General features: G+C 40.8%; 1 protein-coding gene across 6 annotated transcripts in view; it reads right to left on the bottom strand.

The window, feature by feature from the left end:
- Window positions 1-7,270: 7,270 nt before the first annotated feature.
- The window catches only part of SLC35B3 (solute carrier family 35 member B3), a 42,934-nt gene continuing 27,777 nt past the window's right edge, over window positions 7,271-22,427 (bottom strand). For 4 of the 6 annotated variants that reach the window (XM_059724438.1, XM_059724441.1, XM_059724442.1 and 1 more), the window contains 5 exons: window positions 16,085-16,177; window positions 14,518-14,699; window positions 13,974-14,085; window positions 9,020-9,089; window positions 7,271-7,937 (listed from right to left, as the gene is read on the bottom strand). In XM_059724438.1, the coding sequence (XP_059580421.1) occupies window positions 7,787-7,937; window positions 9,020-9,089; window positions 13,974-14,085; window positions 14,518-14,699; window positions 16,085-16,177 (608 nt within the window). In that variant the 3' untranslated portion in view covers window positions 7,271-7,786. The remainder of the gene's footprint in view (window positions 7,938-9,019; window positions 9,090-13,973; window positions 14,086-14,517; window positions 14,700-16,084; window positions 16,178-22,427) is intronic. The other 2 variants (XM_059724443.1, XM_059724440.1) reach the window with 1 other exon arrangement.

The raw sequence follows: 22,427 nt of genomic DNA, 5'->3' as shown, positions 1-22,427 counted from the left end.
GGGCCAGGGTCTCCACGGAGACCAGCCCCAGCAGTAGTGGCAGGGCATGCAGCTGGGCAACGACCTGCTCCACAGCTGAGACTGGGATCTTGCAGTGGTGACAGCGTGGTCCGGAGCTGGGGCAGAACTGCAATCCACTGCCTGCAGACTCCTGCCTGTGGTATGTGAGCAGTGTACCAGAGCTCTGCACCATCCTGTCACTGCCACAAGATCTTGGCCCTGAGGTACATCCCTGCCCAGCTGCGCGCCCTGCCAGCACTGCTGGGGCTGGTCTCCATGGAAATCCTGGGCCTGTGCTGACACAACACTGCTGCTGCTGTGGTCTCTATGGGAACCAGTTGCAGTAATGCAGGCAGGGGCTGCTGGGAAATGGAGTCCTCCACAGGCCTGATCCAGCCTGTGGGCTGGACTTTGCCTGCCTCTGGCTTACGGAAAGATCATAGAAACCTGAGCTGGCAAGTATCCCTTTGAGCACTCCCTGTGAAGGCTCTGAGAGACAGAGAAGGGCAGAGAAACCAGCCCAATTGCCCCTTGGAAATCTGCCCCTGGAAAGCAGAAACCACTGACCACCTCCTGTGGTTCTGCCCATTTTGAGGTGGCGTGGAAAAATGTACACCAACTCAGCTGGGTAGTGACAGGGATCAGGACCATGAGTAGAGAGGCTGTGCTGACTGCAGACATGACCAAACAACAGGGGTCCTTATCAACCCACTACGATTAGTTCATGTCCCACGTCAAGGGCACTTCGTGGAAGACCAGGAATCTCCTGATGTACCTGTGTCGAGGACTGTGTTAAAATGGAACTGAGTGGGCTGCAGATGTACTTTCAGAAGATGGTAGGAGAGGATGGCGATGAAGCAGCAAATATCATCTGGCAGAGGTGTCACTGGCACAGACTGTTTAAAGATACTTCCCCCCTTCGAAGAGATCAGTGACAATGAAGAAGAGGGTTGAGTGACGACACAGCAACAATGGAGACAAAGACAGCGACAGTGACATGAACTAAAGACCAAACACTAGAGACTAAAGAAATGGAACAGCATATTTGTAATGGTGAAGGGACTACAGATGGGTGCACAGGAGCACGGGTGTGAGATCTGTAGTGGGTGCATAGAAGCGCAGGTATGTTTATTATGACGGCTATGCAAGTCTGTAATCATGTGCTTGAAGAGTAGTAAGGCTATAGTATATCTATCTATTGCCAAAAAAATGTGTGCCCAATATGGGCCATGTGTTTTATATTAAATCACCTTCATGGTAGGTTTCCATTACTAAGCACATGCTGTTTTTGGCAGCAGTTCAATGACAGACAATGTATTTAATGAGGGCTCCTTGTATGCAAATGTAAGATGAAAGACTTTTCCCCTTCATTCCAACTGGGGGAAAAACCCCTCATCTTGTATTCAAGTAAATGCAATAATATTATTCCATGTAAACAGCTTGGATACCTAGCACTGTTGGGTTCAGGCTCTTAGATCCTACTACAATACAAATAAATCAATCATGCTCAGTGTCAGATAGTTAAACGTAGAATTCACTTTTAAAAGGAATTAAAGTTAAACTATATTAAACCCCTTTGAATGGACATGCTTTGGAAGTGAAGCAAACTAAACTGAATTAAGGCCACTAATTCTGAATAAGATTGTCTACCTATGGGTTTAACACAATTTACTCAAAGCCACTTTAAATCCATATTTTCACTTAGTTTGGATGAACTTCTTGACTGTACCAATGTAGACAAGCCCTTAGCAACATGATCCAAAATGACTTTTCAAAAACAACTAGAGCAACATCCACACAGAAAAAAAATCTCAAAATAAAGCCTGTAAATAAAGAACATTTGAAAGTTTGCAAGTTTCTCTTATTCTTTTGTATTATAAAGCTCATTATAAACAACATTAATGCACTGAAGTGAATATTCTCTTAATGTCACTATAACATAATGTAAGTAGCATTCTAACTACAAGCCATGAAATTGAAACAGACTGGTGGCAAATTATGGGCCTCTCTCACTTTTTGAAAGTTTCCCGTAACTCAGTTCCTTTGGGGAGGGGGTAAGGAGGGGATTAATAACTATAAGAATTCACACCCATGAAAATACCCCCACCCACAAAAAAAAAATCTTAAATTTGCACTGGCAACTCTAATTCAGAGGGTGTGTCTGTCTGCTTGTAAATTTTAAGAGATGTTGCTGCAAATACCAAATACCGATAACAAAGCAAGCCCTTTTATGGTTTAAAAAAAAATGTCAAGGCATTTTCTAATGTGTGGTCCACTAGCTCAATCTTCTATATAAGAAATGAAAAACAAAGTTATTCAGCATTTGATTCAGTTAATACTACCCCCCTCCCAAAATAGTAAAGTTACAGACATCACTTTTAAGTTTAAGAATATGGTTCGTTTTCATAATCTTGATTTTAACTTTGCATCAGAAGCTGAGCTTGGACTGATTTCTTGTCAAGATGAAGACAGGCACCAAGTACATTTTTTAACTTAAAAGTAGTACCTTTTGTTTGAAGACCACTAAAACATTTAACAAGGACCAGTAAATCAGTAGTGTGAATCACCTCACCGTGACAAGGTAGTAAATGGTGCAGTTAAAATGACATGAAGAATTTCATTACTAGTCTGTTTCCACTGGCCCAAGAGTTACCTGACAAATATTAGGACTCACCTTTTCCATGCTTGGTTTCAATTCAGATTAAACATTATGGAAAAGTTGAGGTGAATTCTGATTTTAATTAAGGGAAAGAGAAATAATACTGAATGAAGAATGTATTTAAAGTTATTTTTGGACATCCATACAAATTAAAAATTATGTCTGGACACCTATCTCTTTCAAATGAAGCAACAAATTTGTCCTCATTAGGAGTAGTTATGTAACTCTGGTTGGGGGTGGGGAGGTGGAGAGTACAATCTACTGAACAAGCTTACTTTAGTTGGCTCCCAGTCCACTAACTGCATCCAATTTAAAATTGTCACTATTTTCAAATCCTGCCTGAAAACTTTAGTCCTACTTATCATCCCTTGTCAATTTTAATGTTGTCCTAGGTTCCTTTACGCTCAGTGTTATTGTCAATTTCCTATATTATCATTTCCATACCTCTGCGCATACTTTTTTCTACAGTATAACTGATCTATGCAGTCATTCTGGTAGCTGCAGGTTTAAAAAAAATACCAAATACCGCAAGATGTTTAATAAAAGGTCATGAGACTTAACAACAATAGCCCAAACCAGTGCAGAGATATTTGAGTTGGTTCTAAGTGACCTAGCTCATTTACCTGGTTTCAGGAAGCACTTACTATTTGAGTTGAAATGTTAATTATGGAAGCCACCCTAAGCCCTTTTTTGAGATGGGCAGACTATAAATCTAATAAATACATAAATAAAACAGTGTTCCAGCAGACACTTGAGTCTGATTCACAAAGCTCCTGCACATGTGTAGCAGTTTCGGTTTAAAATTTTATATAAACAGTAGTGGTCATGATGTACTATTTCTTACATTACACACCCCAAAGAGTTTGGAAGGGTTCAATTTTTGCTCAGAAAGTTCTCTCTCTACTGTTCTTCCTCTCAGAACCATGGTAACAGAAGCCCACACTGAGCAAGGGTGTATATAAAAGTTTCGAAAGGATGCACATACAGAAACACAAGATAGACTGTTTTTCAAGCAGGTTGACAAAGCTTGTAGACACAATTTTACATATGATTAAGCATACAAATAAAGGAGACAGTATGAAAGTTTCCCCTCCCTAGAGGCAGAGAGAGAAGTAGGTTGGTTGGTCCTATGGACTGGATGCCTAACTCTGAAGGGAGAGAGAGGGGTGCTCATGACCAGACACACTTAAACCGATTTTCTTGTGCCTAAGCATATGTGGAAATGTACCCGGTGGAGGGCATTTCCTGGGTGCCATATGTCATTGTGGGGGAGGGGGGAAAATATAGTGCTCATAAACACTCCCGCCCCACCCCGCCCCGCCTCTAAATGTAATGCTTTTCCAGGGTTCAGGAGCTGTCTTGCTGGAGTTTGCTGCCTCACCTTCCAAGTCAGCAGTGGCTAACCTTTTTGGCACGGATGTCACAAGTTAAGTCTTGCTGCCTGCCTAAATATCATTCCAAACCCTGCCCCTCAGTAGCAAGCCCTGAGCCACTGGAATGGAAACAGGGGGGCTCAAGCCTCCAGCCCTCTGGAGCAAAGCAGAGGCAGGATGCTGCTGTAAGACGGTCTTTATTGCCAAGAGTCACATGAAACCTTCCCTAGTCCTGTAACCATCACAGTTTATGGTGAGTGAGAATCCAAGGCTGCATATACACATGCTTGGAGGTGGGGGAACCTCCTGCTGTAATTAGTGATTCCCAGAGAGCCGCTCTAATTAAAACACTTCATCGTTACATATATTAAGCTCCTGCATGTTTAAAATGGGCATGGGACCCTTTATCTAAACCTCGTTCAGCCCCACGGCCATTTTAAAATGCACGAGGGCTTAATCCATGTGATGCTGCAGTGACACTGGAGCATTCCAATTAGAACGTGGAGCAGACTTGATTGAGTCTGCTCTAACAGATTCTAATTAGAACGCCAACAAACACATGTATCCCAAAGCCCCAAATTTGGCAGTGGCTACAGGGCCAGGGAAGGGACACCTCTCTTACAGCATCCTTTCCCTGCTCTCCTTCACTCAGGGAGAGGCTTGAGCCCCTCTGCCTCCATTCTGAAACCTTCCCTTACTGAGTACTCAGGGCTCACATACCACACAGCAACTGCGAGTGGCACTTGTGGTATGTATGCAGTGGGTTGGCCACCCTCATTCTAAATGACTGAGGGATATATTTTGAGCTGTTTTCAGGGTACTGTATGGGCTGACTGAGCACCTGGTTTTGGGGATTAAAAGCCTTTTTTTTTCTCCATGGGGTTGACCAGATTGGGATCTATGAACACAGGCAGTTCTTGAATGTACGACACAGTTGGTTCCTGAAAACAGCGTCTTAAGGCGAAACATTGTAACTCGGAACCAATTTTCTCAAAAGAAACAATGTTATAAATGGGGGATTGGTTCCTGAACCAAGGCCTGGTACCATATTTTCACTAAAAAACCCCCAGAATTTTGTACGCGATCAATTATAGATGAGTAATATAGCTATATTAACGTAATTATATTGTAAATATAAATCATATTGATTTGGAAGGACTTCTTTGAGGTGACTCTGCTGGATTTTTTGAAGGACTCTTAGTTGGACTTTTTGAAGGGTTCTTGGCTGGAGCCTTCTCAGGAGTCTTGGCTGCTTTCTTAAAGATGTCCAAGGAAGTTTGGACAGATGTTCTCCAGGTAGATGAGCAATGCAGCGAACTTGTTCACTGGTGTGGCATTGCATTGGATCAAGCATTGTAAAGTTGAAACTGATGTCATAAAGTTGAAACAGGGTATCAATTTATAAACGCTGTAAGTGCAAAATGTTGTAACTCGAAATGTTGTAAGTTGAGGACTGCTTGTATTTGGCTTCCTTGTAGCATTACAGAAATGTAATTTAGCTAGGAAAGTGTAAGATTTGGAATATTTAGTTCATTGGAACTTGTGGCTGATGTTCATCGATTTGTTCAGCGTGGGCAAAAACAACTGACTTGGCAGCAGTGCTCAAGAAAAATATATAGGTTTTTACCCAACAGCATTCTGGGTCTTAACACGTGTACTACCTGCAAGTCAAGAGAAGTGATTCTTCTACTCTATTCAGAACTCGGGAGGCCTGACCTTTAGTACGGTTATCCAGGTTTGGGCACTGGACTTCAAGAAAGAGGTGGATAAAGTAGAAAAAGAGTCCAGCAGAGAACAACAAAAATGATTAAATGTCTACAAAACCTGACTTAGGAGAAAAGGTTGGAAGAACTGGGATTACTTAGTTTGAAAAAATAATTGCAAAGGGATTTGATAACAATCTGTGTACATGAAGGGCAGTTAAAAAAGGTTAGCGATAGACTATTTTCTGCAGCCACAGTGGACAGAACAAGTGCTAACTCCCTTAAATTGAAACAAGGGACATTTAGGATGGGTATTAGGAAGAAATTGTAAGACAGCGTGTGATTAAGCACTGAAACAGACTACCCAGCGAAGCTATGGGATCTCTATCAGTGTAAATGTTTAAGAGCATGTTAGATAAACACCTGGATAACACGGCTTACACATGATCTTGCCTTGAGCAGAGGGCTGGACTATATGGCTTTCTGAGGTCTTTCCAGCCCTATTTTTCATATTATTCCATAACCACGTAAGATGTCTTGGGTAAATAAGCCCTGGGATATGGGCAATGTACCTTTTCCCATAGGGAAGGAGAGGAAACGTGAAGTCTGCAGACTGGGGGCCAACCCTAGCAGCTGTCCTTTACTTCTTCATGGAGGAGATCATACAAAGATTAAAAATGAGCTCTCAGTCCTATGAATAGGTCAAGCATGTCTCTTACTGGTTATATGGTGGGAGCCCTATAGCCTTCAAGTGGATCCAATTAAATGACTCATATGTGCACAAGGGTAGCAGGATACAGCTCCGCATCATCATTAAAGTTGTGGTCCCACCCCTGGAATCAAGCCAGGCAGTTTGACCCTTAGCAAACAATACCACTGTTATCTACTTAGTTTTGGAGGTAAAAACTTAATCAATTGATAATTATCTTAGGGCACCCATATGTCTGAAGCATGTCTGATTAATTGAGTCTGTTGGAGCATGGCAATTACCATGCTCCAGCAGATTCCAGTGTCACATGTATCAGTGTCCCCATGCTGAAAAATGGCAGCAGGGGCGCTTTAACTAAAGCTTGTTCAATGAGCTTTAGTTAAAGCATGTCTAGTACCATTTTTCAGCACAGGGACATTGATGCACATGACGTTTCAGGTGCTTTAATTAGCTTGGCACTCGGAGTCGCTCTAATTAAAGCGCCCCCCCCCGGAGCATGTATAAATGCCCTTAAATTGGAGAACTTGTACTTACACTACTTTATGGCACTACAATATAGAAGACAGAAGAACACAGTTCCCATGAGCTCTCATGGTGAAATATTTTCTGTAGAGAGAGACACCTTCTTGGTCCTTTCTTGACTGTTCTCATTAGTTTTTAAAAGGCTGAATAAATAAGAGCAATGGGAAGATGAATGGACAAGCAGCTCATGACTGTTTTTGGCGTATTTGTGCAAGTCAAATTTTCCAAAGTAAACCACTGCCTGATTTCTATTCTTCCATAGAAATGCCAATTATATTAACAAATGTGTCATCTAGAGACAATCTGATGAAGAACATAAAAAAACCAGATTTTTATTTAAAATGAAAAATTCATGGCATACCGTATTCTAAACCGTCCAGCTTTAAAACCTCAATTTGTTTAAATCAGTCACTGATTTGATTCTATTAAAGGTTAATATAGTACTGCATAAATAACCCCACCCAAACAATTACTAAAGACAAAGAATTGCTAATCTTAAATCAGCCACAGCTGTTATTATTAAAATGCCCAAATTAATCTCCCACTGTGTCCCATTTGGAGTGCAGTTTCTCAGCAGTTTACCAGGAGCTGCTGTCCTTCATTACCTTGGTAATGCCTTGTGACAATGGCCTATAACACCTTAGAAGAGGAATTCAAGTGCTCTGAAGAGAGGGCTCATATAATTTTCATTTCTACCATCTTCAAAGCAGACAATGTCTTCAGCTCCTTTGGTTTTAATGTTCCCATTGGAAAGTGTATCAGTTAAAGACTGTTTCAATAAAATAATAAGTCAGATTCAAGATTTAGCATAAGCCACTGTCTACACAGTTTGTGACAACGTCCTTGTTTTTCTTTCTTCCAGAGTTCTGCTCCAAAGACTGCGTATTGAAGGTAGCTTGAATTTATCCATATTCTTACTGTAAACATTGAGAAATATGCCAGCGACGACTAATAAACCTGACCATACATACCTAAAGGCAAAATAAAGAAGAAAACTTTCAGCTATTTGTTTATAATTATTTGTCATTAGAAGGGAAACATAAATAATACACATAAAATAAAAGTCTCTGCCTCAAGAAGCTGATAGTTTAGAATAATCTCATTTTAGAATAATCTCAGTTTAGAGAAAGGAAGTGATGAGGCACCTTCCCATTTTCCAACTCTTAAATAAACTGGCTGGAGAAAAACAAATTCCTCTATGTTACCATTTGTAGACAAGACGCATTTATTTGTAAATGCTTTTTCTATCTGAGGAACAAGCTCAAAAACCCTCATCTGCTGTTCTTTTCTGTTTCCAGAAGCTAAGCTTCTTCAGTTCTACTGCTCATAAATACGATCCTCTACTCAGCAACCTATGCCACTGCCTTCTTATCTCTGATTTCCTATTTTGTTCCAGTATCCAAAATAATTTGTTTCTGTTGAAATGTTAAAAATCTGTTTTCTGTAAATCCTTTACTTGGATGAAACCTCTGCTTACACTCTTCCAATATAACTGTTACAATTACAGATGGCAATAAAGTTTAACAATATCTTGTTCCAATCCAGAAGTAATTAGGCTTGATGTAATAATTTAGCCTTATTTACCAATTTAAGCTCCTGGTTAAGCTCTCTTATATCCCTTCTAAAAAGCTATTTTACCGTTGCAAACACGCATCATAATTTGGTGTGTCAAGAAAACAGAAGCTTATTATAAAAAAAATATACTAGCTGAGATTTCAAATTTGAGCCCCATAAAAAGGAAAGCATTTTAATGGAGAATGTACTATTTAGGAAAAGTCTTCTCTGTATCACAAATCCCTAAATAACCAATTTACTAGTGAATGGTAGATGTATAACAGATTTGTCTTCTGATGTTTCAGAAAGCTAGAAACTGCTTTTTCTAACACAGTTATCAACCACTAATCAATCATAACAACAAACCGCACACTTATAAGAGATGCAAAATGAAAACCATCAAAGTCTGATTAAGATTTATCAATTGTACTGTTACACCTTTCATGATCAAGAACCCGATTTTATGCAGTGCAAACTAAAAGGACAATAAAATACTTACTGGAATGTGAATGGCTTTGCAAAGAACAAAAAAGAAAGCACTATGGTCATCGCTTTCCTTCCTGTTGTTACTGCAAAGGAAAAAAAAAGTTAACTCTAGTTTTGGATCTGCTTACAGTCCAGCTAAGTTGCTTTTCAGCTTTAAGTTATATTATTTAACTGGATAACTACAGGGCTGTCCATACTGTCGAGAGCCTTTGCTGAAAATCTCAATTCTAGGTGTACTGCTCCACTTAACATAAAGCCATCTTACAGGGAACTTTTGGTTTGAAAACAGAGTGCAACTGTCTGCTGTTTGCACTAATGGAGAAAGATCAGTAAAACTATCCCCACTATAGATGCTCCTAACACAATGAGATTAATTTAAATCAATACCTGTACCTTCATTATTATCACAGGTATAAGAAAGTGATAAATAATCTTTGCAAACAAAGATTTCTATACCAATGGAATTTGTATACAAATGCAAATTGGAAATAAATTATTTCAGAAGCAAAATGAAGAGCAAATGTATAGTTACTATGCTTTAGTAAGATTTGGGTATATTGAACTTTTCACCATTAAAATCTCATTTTGTCACAATCCAGTGAGCTGGGATGGTTGTAACTTGATTTTATTTTGGAAGAGAATGGCACTTGCATCTTATAGCAGTTTCAGAGCCATTAAAAAGTTTTGTTCATCTAATATCAGAGTTCAAAATAAGACACATTACCTTGGTCCAGAAACTCATAAAGACTGCAGTTACTAACTTGCTGATACATATTTAATCATCAACTTTAGAAAGCTGTCTGTATTTCACTAATCTCTCTATCTACATCTGTTTTCACTACTAAAAAGGCAATCAAAGGGTATTAATACTGAAGGATACAATGCAATCAACATGTAAATAGAGCTATAACCTGGTTACTCCCAAATTAATCACAGCTTCCATTAATTAGTAATATTTCTATGAAAGTACATTTTGACTGAATAAAATGTAAATCCTGCTAACACACATAAATGTGGTTATCAAAAGCTACAATTATTTTTGTGAGCAAGTTACCTAGGCCTCAACAGCAACTCTCAGACTAGGCCTACTCTGCAGACTTCTGCCAGTTTATAGTTTTGTCAGTCAGGGGATGGTGGGCTATGATCCATGACTGATATGGCTTTGCCAGCAGAAAACTTCTGCAACTGCTGTTATTACAATAACAAAGCCTTGCTTTGCTCATGATGGGGTGGTTTTACTGTACTGGAACAAAGTGAAGCTCTGCAGGTATGGCCACATCCATAAAAAGAGGTTTTTACTGGTGTAGCATACAGATATGCCTAACATTTTAAAGGACTCCTAGTGTTATCAGACTCAGAAGTGAAACTGAATTTCCCCCTAAAAAGCATGCCCTTAAAAATCAATAAAAGGAAACTTATGCAGAAATATTCTCTTGCACCTGCACTTGATCTGCCCTAATCTCAACTCTTTTGGTAATAATTTTCTTAACATTTTAAGAAGTTTATGCACATCAAATAAAATGATTTTCTATTACATGAAAAATGAAGGGAGAATGAAAAAGAAAATTGAGTTTTAATTAGAAAACAGTTTACAGATGAATAATTTAAAAAAAATGGTTACATTACTTCAGTTTTTCTAATTACGATTATTTCTGTTCTTTCACCAAACCAGTTATTAATTAAAATATTTATGTAACCATTTCCTTCTAAATTAAGTGCCTTTTCTTCTTTTTTTCCAATTAAGTCTGATAATTTTTCATTCTGCTAATAGAAATACAATTTTCATTAAACTCTTTCACCCCTCTCCCCCCAGTAAGGGGGAGGATGCGGGGGGACAATAATGAATGTAGTGTTCTTCCAAGGCACGATAAACATTTTCACATTGCTACAGGCAAAGTACAAAGGGCTAGAGTGCTAATATTGTCAAGGTCATGCACAAGAAAACCTGGGAAGGGTTTGCTATTCTGCATCATTCTTTAACAATCTTTAGCACAGTAAAACACAATTTTAAAACTGTTTAAGCCATTTCTCTCCTATCTATGCTAAGTCAATGAAGTAAAAAAGCAGAAGTCAAACCTAGCTACTACAGTAGCAGCACTTGATTAAATTATTTTATAGGAAATTAGATCATGCAAGTTTGAGGTCAGAAAAAGATTTTCTGTATCTTCCTCTTCATTAATGTGAATGTGGTGGACAGAAACCAGCTTGTGTGAACAAAGAAAAAGGAAAGACATTTCTTGGCACCCCTGTCTCCTCCTGAATCCTTGAGACTGGAGTTTGCAGTTATAAGAAAAGATAAAGCAGGAATGAACCTTCTGTAAAGATTTTTGACATGCAACCATCGTTATTATTTAGATTTGTATCCCTATCCAGAAAGGCTCAGAGCACTTGTACACAACATCTATATTTATACGAAATATCTAATAAACTATAGGGGGATTAGGGAAACACCTCAGTGTACAGAGAAATGCATATACATGCAATTTTACTCTCCAGAAGTCTCAATCTATTCTTGTTACGAGTAGGTCTGGTTCTTTAAGAGTTGGCCATGACAAAGAGCACTAATTTAAAAAGGATGTCTTGAAAATGGACAGAAAGAGAACAAAGGTGACAAATGCATGAGTCCACTAGACTTCTTTTTGTTTCAATGTTGTAGACAACTCAGTAGCTACATGGATAATAAGGTTGTTTTCCCATCTTACTATTCAAAACCAGGGAACTTAACAGGCAAGCAGCTTCTAAGAGAGCTGACTTGCAAAGGCACGATGGAACAGGATAATAATGTTCATTAGATATATAATTTTTGGAGCTAGCTTAACTATATTCAAGTAACACTATGTTTTTAAATTTTATGACCATCTAAATGATGGTGGCTGAGTGAATACAAATATAAGCCACACTAAAAGAGTACAGATAATCCCTGAGTCATGGTTTTTGTTATGCTTGCCTTTCTAGCCACTCACCTGCTGTAAAACAGTTTAAGCTTTAACAAATTCTGGTAAGTAAATTAAGTGGAATCATCCTCACTAAGGATGTCAGACAAAACACAAATAGAATGCACTAATACTTTAGTACTGGAAAAGCTACTTCTCCCCTCTACTTCCCTGTGGCACTGCAAAGTTCATCTATAAACAGATGAAGTTACTTGCTAGTGCAGCACTGAGGCTCTGTGTACTTAATGACTTTAACTTGCAGGTAGATAACAAAGCTTGAGTTGACTAAAGATTTCAGGCTCAGCACACTACTATTCCATATGGCTGACTGCCCAACAAGTACAGCTGGACAGATCCTTAATATATTGTTTGGCAAGGGATTCAAAGATGGGTGATCGGAATTCTATCTTGAGGGAAGAAGTGTAGTTGCGGCAGTTTCTCTTTATTCGTGTTGATATGGGTACCGACCTGTGCATAAAGTAGAAGTTGTACTGGTTGTGCTGCTGGTTCTCTTCATAAATGGATGCATGTCAGATGTCCACGCAACCAAAAAGCTCACAAGGTACTGCTGACTTGCCTGCAGATCCTTGCAGAGATAGACAAGATATCCCCTAGGTAATTTTCTTGCAGAGCATTCCTATAGTAATGGGAGTGGCTCCTCTTATTTTAGGCTTCTCCTTTCTTGAGTTCTACAGGATTCTCGTCACCTCTTTTATTCTGTATATATGGGGCTGTTAGAAGCATTAGTAATTGGCCTGCTTTCAGAATACTGACAGCAGCCATTGTGCATCTACGTTTCAGAACCAGCTGATTCAGTCAACTGCCACGCTAAGTATCTGACTGAAATTTGGGCATATATAAGGGCTGTCTGGAGCAAAATGCAAGCAATGCTGTCAGGCTAGGAAAGCAACTGGAGGATTAGCCAGCATATATCTGCATCTTTGACATTTGCCAACATAAGTTACAGTCTAGAGATATAATGAAGAGTCTCAGCTGCTGTTACACAATCAAATAGCAGCTCTCTGGGTTTTTAAGAGAGAGCTGCTGGTATGGCATTCAGCTTTGGAATTCATTGTTACTCTGTCTGAAACATCTTTTTTGCTGACCTACAGGGCATGCTGCAAAGCCCAACAATCTGCATAGACTTTTAAGGTCAGTGGCTGGGACAAACTCAAATTTCAGAAATGATCTTGAGGGATGCTATTATTTTTAAGAAGGGTAATGGACTAGTGGATTTATATTTATAAATGCTATTTTTAATGTCTTTCAGGAATGCCTACTGCATAGGATAGGCAATACTATTCTATATTTATATTATTTTACTATAAAAATAAATAATAAAAGTCAGAGAACTTAAATATTTAGAACCCTTTATGCTAAGCCCTGACAACAGAAGCATATATTATTATTCCAGTCACCACAACAAGAGTATTCCAGATAAATAAATGGGACTGAAACGACTAAAAAGACAGTAATTTCCTCTACTCAAAAAGAGCTTACTTTGTATCATGTGTGCAATGTTTAACTTTTTTTTAAACAGAAAGTCAAACATTTGGAGGTTCAGGGCCCCAGCAGAGTTAATCAGGTAAATAATCTAGCAGGGACATTTGTAAAAAAAAAAATTCCAAAAATCTCTTGAAGGCTAAGATTTTATGCTGCAGAAGCACAACACTACTTTTTTCCTACCTGTGTCCCATTTACATTTTTTTTCCCTCACTGCCCCAAACAAATTCTACTTTTTTTTTTTGGAGTAAATTTCTGAGACAACACTTCTGTAAGGGATGTTCTTTAAGGCTTAGGCACCAGGAAAGTTTGTGCAAGTTGCTTTTTCAGGTTGAGACTGTAGGAAAGAAAGAACTATGAGGTTCTCAAATATACTGCAAGAGTCACTGTATAAGAACTTTGGAAAAATCAGTTCATAGAATGAAAGAAGAGTTTAAGCAAGAACAATTCTCATAAGCTTTGTTTTAAATGAAAATGTGGGATTACATTATGCTTTTATATTAAAATACTAAATATGCAATTTATTCATACCTGTTACAGCCAGCAGGGCACCGAAGATTTTAATCAAAGCTAGAACAAAGGATATTCCAAAATACCCAGTAAGTGAAAAGAAGAATGCATAACCATAAGTCTGGACTGGATGCTGCAATAACAACAAAAAACCTGTTAGGAAAATGCAAAACAAACCCTGAGGTATTGCAAAATGAAATAAAACTATAGACTTTAATCAGCTGCTTGAGCAATAATAAGCTGTGCAACAATGCATTCATGCAAAGATTCTTATTTAATCAAGATTAAGAAACAGAAAAAAAATAATGAAATTATAAGCTTCCAAGTCTGGCACTTTAATAAAATGAATCTACTTTGAACATAAACTACAATTAAAAAACCCATGATTTATGTGCAAGGGTCCATTTCCTGCCCCCGCCCCCCACACCTTCAGTATGCAGCCACATGGGCAAGCCCCCTTCCACTGCTGCAGTGCGTGTCAGTGCACCCAAACCCTCTTCCCCCTTCCCTGCTGCAGCATGCAGCCTCCACCTCACTCTCAGCTCCTTGTGCTGTGTTGAATCACCTCATCCTGCTCCATAGAGTGGGTGCAGAAAACAGAAGCCAGAAGAGGGAGAGGGAGCTCAGAGACTATAGCTGCCTTTGCAGCCTGACTGATGGGGGTTACCAGTAGCCAGGCAGGAGCCCAGGGACTGCAACTTAATTCTTTATGGGTCATATATGGCCCACGGGCCACCAGTTGGACAGCTGTGAAGTAAAACAAAACTTATCTTAACTTGAAATTCAATCATAGATTCATAGACATTAGGGCTGGAAGGGACCTCAGAAGATCTTCAAGTCCAGCCCCCTACCCCAGGGGCAGGAAGTCAGCAGGGATCATAGGATCCCAGCAAGATAAACATCCAAATGCCTCTTGAAGGTGTTCAAGGTAGGTGCCTGAACAACCTCTAGCGGCAGTCTATTCCAAACCTTGGGGGCTCGGACAGTAAAGAAGTTCTTTCTTATGTCCAGTCTGAAACGATCATGGAGGAGTTTGTGCCTGTTCGATCTTGTCCTCCCTTGGGGCGTTCTGGTGAACTGATGTTCCCCCAGATCCTGGTGAACACCCCTGATAAACTTATAGGCAGTCACCAGATCACCCCTGAGCCTGCACTTTTCCAGGCTGAAGAGTCCCATGGCTCTCAGCCTCTCATCATAAGGTCTGTTTTCCTGACCTCTGATCATGTGTGTGGCTCTCCTCTGCACCCTCTCAAGCTTCTCCAAATCCATTTTGAACCGTGGAGCCCAAAACTGGACGCAGTACTCCAGCTGTAGCCTCACCAAGGCCGAGTACAACAGGAGAATGACGTCCTGGGATTTACTTGAGAAGCATCTATGGATACAAGCCAGCGTTTTGCTCACTTTGCTAGCTGCAGCATCACACTGAAGGCTCACGTTCATCTTGTGGTCAATCATGACACCCAAGTCCCTTCCGTTCAGTGCTAGCCAGCGTAGCACTGCCAAACATATAAGCATACTGTGGGTTTTAGTTCCCAAGGTGGAGAACCTTGCATTTTTTGGTGTTAAACACCATCAGGTTCTCGTCTGCCCATTTGCTGAGCCTGTCAAGGTCAGCCTGTATCGCCCTCCTGTCCTCAGGTGTGGATGCTTTACCCCAAAGTTTGGTGTCGTCAGTGAACTTGGCCAGTCTGCTTCTGATGCCAATGTCCACATCATTCATGAAGATGTTGAATAATATAGGCCCAAGGACAGAGCCTTGAGGGACCCCACTGGTCACAGCGCAACATGATGATTAACTTCCATCAACCACCACCCTCTGGGTTCGACCACGGAGCCAATTCCCTAGCCAGCGGACTGTGGTGAAGCCGAGGCTGCAGTTGGCCAGTTTTAGTAAAAGGTGATCGTGGGATACCAGATGGAAGGCTGTTCATCTATCTGTTCATACCTTAACTCATACAGTTTTTTTCTGTATGCCTATTCAGGAAGTCAGGTTAAGGGAATGGTAAGACATTCCAAACTATACTAAGGATAGACTTACCAATGAGGAATCACCAAGAAGTACATAAAATGTTACTATTTCCTTAAAACAGAAGACTAGTTAAACTAGTGCTAATAATAAAACCAGTATTTACCTTCGAGCAAAATGTTATTGCAGGACTTAATCCACCAATGCATATCAATCCCAATAAAATGTACACAAAACCTATTGAATAGGAATACAAAACCTGGAATAGTTAAAAGAAGAAAAAAAGTTACCAAACAGAAGTAGAAAATGAGATGCTTCCAAATACATGACCAAATTAACAATTTATGTTAGCTGAATCTGTTGTACAACACCCTCAGAGAAGAGAGTTCAATAAAGAGTACATAAAAAGCTAAATTGTGGAACTGGAATTCTATTCTACTTATAACTGTATATAAAAAAGAAATCATTCATATTTAGTCAGTTATTAACTGGTCAGTGAGGCCAGTTCTGATCACGAAAGACGCTTCAAATTCAGGATTTCATTACTTAAATAAAATGTCACAATCCTAGATCAAAACGCATACAGCAGCATGTGTTTAATAACAGGGCTCTATGAAAATCTACTTCTAAAAAACCTCTACGTTATAATAAATTTGCAAAAAGTCATGAAATCATTCATTAGGAAATGCTAGAATTAGGGCTGCCTATGCTAGCTTAATTCAGATCCCATGTGTGCATGCATTATAATGCAGTCTATAATTACATGAGCAAATACCATTTTTTCCTCCTAACAGGACCCCTGATTCTTTCAGTGGTAAAAATAGATGGTACTCACTGGACATGTCTAGACTTGCATTTATGCTGGCTTAAATTTACTGCGCAGTAAGTGGGAATAGGCTGATGTCTACATTTGCAGGCATTAAAGTACATTAATATTGTGTGTGGATTGATTTGGGACTAAAGTGAGACCCAAGCCAGTCCCCACACAGGGTGATTGTGCAATAAAGTGTTTACATGTGCATTACTGTGCAGTAACTAATCTGGCATAAATTTGATACCAGCATGATGCAGGTTTCAAATTTATGCTCAAGCTGGCGTAAATTGTTAGTTTTACTGTGTATTACAGGGATGTATGTATAGATGTGCACCCATACTGTGCAGTAATTTCGGCTACTACACAGTAAACGTGCATATGGATGCGCCCACTGAAATGGGAAGCATTTTCAATACTGTACCCTCCTCAGTGGTAGTGACATAATCCAAAGTCTGCATCTAATGGAGAACTACTGCTTAACTTAGGGGTTTTTCTATCTTATTCTGAAATAAAACCTTAGTTATATACAGGAATAAATTAAATTATTTTAAGGACAGCCCTGCAGGGACATTTTAATCCCCTTTGTATATAGAGTTGAGGCACAGAGATTGTAATGCCAGGATTTTCAAAAGTACCCAATAATTTTGGATGGCCACTTTATGACGCCGAGGCCCAGAATGAAAGATTCTATACCATCCTGCTCAAGTCTTGAAGAACTGTTAATGCTAAAAGGTGGGTGGGTCCTCCTTCTCACTGTTTTTTTGGTTTCCATCTTAAGGGTAAGATAATGGGTAACAAAAGTTCCATATTTACTCAAATATAAGATGATCCTGGTTACAAGACAACCTCCCAATAATTGGGTCTATATATGGAAAATGTATAAATTTGTTATATTTTCCAGGTATGGAATCTAGTTATTGGAGTTTTGCCTTGATTTCCACCCCCTTCGTGTGTCCCCTCCCCCACACACTTCTTTCCCTTGCAGCTCCTTTCTTATTGTCAGACCCTGCTCTATCTGAGCACATGGAAGTGAGAGCAAATTTGAAAACACTACTCTAGAAATAAACACACTTGCATATAGGGCAATTATTACAGATACTCACAGACTTAGTTTCTCCAGAATCACTTCAGTTTATGTCTTTTGAAACTGCTACAAGTTTTAGCTCACAAAGTCCGTAAACACACTTTTAAGCAGCACATTTGTATCCACTTGCAGAGAGAGCAAACTATGCATGATATTAGTCCAAGGCCAAAAGGCTCATGATTTACTGTACAGTTCACTGGGTTGAGTCCCAGCAGAGACGTTTCAAGTCCTGGTGACCTCACAATACAGTACTGTTCAGTAGGTGTGTACTTGATACCCTCCACAAAGGATCCATGTGTTAATTAGCCCCCCACTCAAGATGGGACCCAGGTGTTCTTGTCAAGAGAGTCCTGGGATCCTCCAAAAACATATATGCAGATGAGGTGCAGGGCAACTTGGTTTGGCTCCACCTCCACCTTATGGAGGATGAAGACACACCAATCATGTGGGACAAGCTAAGATTGGGTGGGGGGGAGGGGAGGCAACAAAGGGATTCTGGGTAAACTGTTTGGGGCCCCATTCAGTGATGTTTGCCAGACATTTAAGGTGGGTTAAAAACCAGGACTCATTGGAAATGGGAAAGAAAGGTGCAGGTCAGGTGTGGGAGTAAAGAGGAAGTTGAAATGTATTCAGTGAAGTGGCTCACCAGGACTTGAAAAAGAGTCCATACTGAGGAGGACTGAGTGCAATGGCCATTACCATGTATCTTATTCAGATAGGTTATACTACGACTAATATCATGCAAGGATTTTCTTAACTGATATTGATAGCTGATTATTAACCAGCCATATTGGCCAATACCAATCCGATAACCAATATTTAGTGATAAAACTCATCAAATGAGCTTTAGTTCAAGTGCCCCCACTGCGACTTCTAAGCGTGGAGACTAATACATGGCAACACTTTAATTAGAGCACATTCCTCCCCCTCACCCCCACCCCCACCAAGCACACGTATAAGCGTCCTGTGCCATTTGCAGCCCCTGTCCTTCAACCTCAGCCTGGGGACAGCTGACTGAGTCCGAGGCTGCCCAGGGCTGGGTGGTCTATGGGCACTTTAATCAGAACGGCTCTCAAAGTCGCTTTAAATTAAAGTGCCACTGCCCCACTTTCCGGAGACTTCCTTCCCGCCAGGGGAAGGACCCTGTAGCACAGTGGGGAGCAGGGGCAGCCCTGGCCCCAGCCAGACTCTGCCTCCAGCCCCTGGGGTGCAGACCCCTGGGCCCTGCGAGTTAAGTCATGCTGGCCCGGGGCAGGCCGCTCAGGTCCACCTGCTGCTCCCTGCCCTAGTCATGTCTGAGGCTTTTGGTGCCTTTTAAAGCGCCCACCTTGGCCCCAGCCCGCAGTCTATGCCACGCCAGCACCCATAACACCACAGCAGCTGCTTCGCTCCAGCCCAGCTTGGCCCACCGGTGAGGGAATGGGGGTGTATTCGAGGTCACCTTGGGTTCCCTCCTGCAAGCCAGGTTTCTGGGGGCCCCGGCGTAATTAATTAATCTGAGAACGTTATTCGGTGCAATGGCCAAGAGAAACTGATAGCCGATGTTAATTTTCTTTTTACTGATGCCAATCCGATATGCAACCAATATAATCGGTGCACCTATAGGCACATAGGCCATGTCTTTTATAGTCTTGCTCAGTCTTGGCTGCATTTAATCAGTTTTATAGCTGGTTTCCATTACTGAGCACATGTTTCTTTTGGTAGCAGTTTAATAATAGACACAGTGTATTTAAGTGAGGTTTTCTTGTATGCGAATGTAAGATGGAGGGCCTCCCCCCGAAGTTGGGGGGGTGGAGGGGGAAAACTTGTCTATGTGCATTTGTGGATTTTCATAATTTAAGAGGATGTAATAGAATCACATTTACATGCTTAACTTCGCTGACTCAAGGCCTTGACTCAAAATACTTCGTATTTTAAAAGCACCATATGTACATTCAAAGCAGAACTCCTATAGACCAACATTTGCAGCTGTGAGGAACTAGCACGCCTCCACAATGTCAATTTTAACCACAAAACCATTCCTTTTTCTTTCCAAAGTCTCCTGTCTGATTCACTATTTTCCAACTGCTGCAAAATAACAAGGGTCCTGCATACAATAGCTCCTTTGACTATATACCCTAAATATATTCCTATAGCATTGTTCATAGTTTGCACTAAATGAGAGAGGGGTCCTGCTGGGGTAGGGGGCAGAGAAGGAACAGTACGTAGTCCTGTAATTAAAATAATTTTATTACGGTGCAATATGGAGGAGTGAATCAGGCTTATACAAACAACTTAAATTCTGGCATTTCTTAACTTTTAATTGTTCAAGAACGTAAAGATTGCACACTTTTAACACAATTTTGTATGCAATCTCTTAAATTGTGCAATATTTAAATCCTGGGAAACAAACAAACAAATACCATCGTATAAAGCCACCCTACCCCTCCCCAACTTGCTAGCAGGGTTTGTTTGTGTCTTTAGAGACTAAGTTGTAGCAAAAGACTGCTGCCTTTTATATGGACTTGCTACAAAAGATAAATGGATGTACATACTGTCAATGGATTTCACACTTATTTGTAGTCAAGACTGCTTAGATATGTGAATGTAAAATTTAATTCCAGGTTCTGGAAAACCATTTTCTTGTAGTTACAGATCCTTCTGCCATTATCCCTCCTGGTCCCTTTCTACTAGGGTACTGTTTCTAGGCTCAGTCTGGGACTTCCTCGACCCCTTTTTGTTCTCCCTAGCCCCTTTTTCTATCCCGCTGTGCTTCTGCCCCTTTCAATTCCAGCTCCTCAATGCTTAGCTCATTTGCATACCACCTGTTCAAGTCAGGTTGCATCCTTGTTCTCCTGAGATGCCCACAGAAGGAGCAGTTTCTTGGGCACTCAGTCTCCCTTTTCTCCATTCTAGCGCCCAGAATTTGAATGGCCTCTTTCTGCTGTCAAGAATCACTGTAGCATGTCTTGTTCAGGTCCTGCAGCTTTGGGTACATCAGGGGTATCAATCTGGGCTTGTCATCCTCAAGCTGGACCTGAACTGTGGGGCTCCTCAGAGGGCTATGCCACTACCAAAATGAGTTTTTAAAGGAACTCTGTACCCAGGAATTCAGCAACAGGGCAAGTGGCAGGAAAGGGTTGCTGAGTTGCTGTGTCCAGGAGTCCTACTGGCCAGCTGACACATATATATGCCCCCCTTGGATAGCGCATGTGGAGTCCAGACTCAGACAGGACCTTTATGGGACTGTCTCAGATTACATGGAATTTTCTGAAAATTTAGTTAGCAAACTTTAATATGCTTACTAACCATGTGCAAACTGAGTTTAAGAGATTTGTACCTTGACTAAACATTGGTATCTTTTCCCAGGAACAGAAAAATGCACAATCTCTGACAAAGGGACCATTCCCTACTAAATCCAAAGTCCTTGCTTTGTGAGACAGTCTCTTAGCAAAAGATACTGTAAATTATTTTGTAACATGGGAAAAACAATGTGTTTCCCTTATCCTGTTCTTGGGAACAGCTAAACCACATTGCCGACACTTTCCAAAAATATTCGGCCACAGGCAGACATACAGCACAGAAAATTTCAGGCTGAGCTTGGTAATCCTGAAAACAGAATTTTATAATAGTAAGTGTCAGGCAATTCTAGTTGTGACACCACTATCTACACTGGTTATGCTTAAAGAAGCCAATGAAGCGGGGGGGAAAAGTAGTTTTAACTTACAAAATATACACAGCAAGGAAAGTAAGGAGCATAAAAATTAGAATGGCAAGATCATACAGTACGATAATTAACAATTTAAATTAAACTCCTCAGAGACAACATATTATACATACACACACATGCGTATGTGTATATATGCATGTGTATATGTGTCATGTGCGAATATATTTTAGAGTTATCCAATTATATACCTAAGAAAGCAAATATTTATCCTAATTTACCCTAGCATCTATGAATCTATAACTTTGCAGTCTACTAGGAAAAAGAGATCAAACTGATACATCGGTGCACACCGGATTGGTACTGATATACAGAAAATTGATTGTATAGGAAATTGGCCAGATGTGGCTGATAATTTGGCTGATAAATGCCTGTGCACACATGCAGCCATAGTGCAGCATGCAGTCATCGAGGAGCACAGCTCAGCAGTTTGGAGAGCTGCATGCAGCTGGTAAATCTGGTGTGGGGGGAGGGGAAGGGGGAGGCAAGAGAAGGGACGTGGTGGGGCAGATCAAGGCCCCTGTGGTGAGGGAGGAGTGGAGCTGGAGCAAGTGCTGCCCAGCCAGGGTGGGGCGGGTGTGGGACAGAGCCACCCCTTATCCGGGAGGGCACGGGGGGTGGGGGGAAGTGCCCCCAGACCTGTGGGACAGGCTAGGACTGGGGCTGCAAGGGGATCTTCCTGGCTGGCTCTCTGCAGATCCGAGGGCACACGCCCCCTGCATACCCTCCCGGATGAGCAGCGGGAGCCACCAGATGAGCAGGCGAGTGCCGGACCAGCAGCTCTTGGACGAGCAGCATGAAGTGGCAGGAGCTGTACCCCTCCCAATGCTTCCCCTCCCTCCCCTCAGATGAGCTGCAGCTCCATCCCATACCTGGTCCATCCTGGCTGGACAGCACTTGCCCCA

Source organism: Alligator mississippiensis, chromosome 3, assembly GCF_030867095.1.
Source record: "Alligator mississippiensis isolate rAllMis1 chromosome 3, rAllMis1, whole genome shotgun sequence".
NCBI lineage: Eukaryota > Metazoa > Chordata > Crocodylia > Alligatoridae > Alligator > Alligator mississippiensis.
Note: the sequence above shows the minus strand (reverse complement) of the source record. Positions and strands in the feature narration are given on the sequence as shown.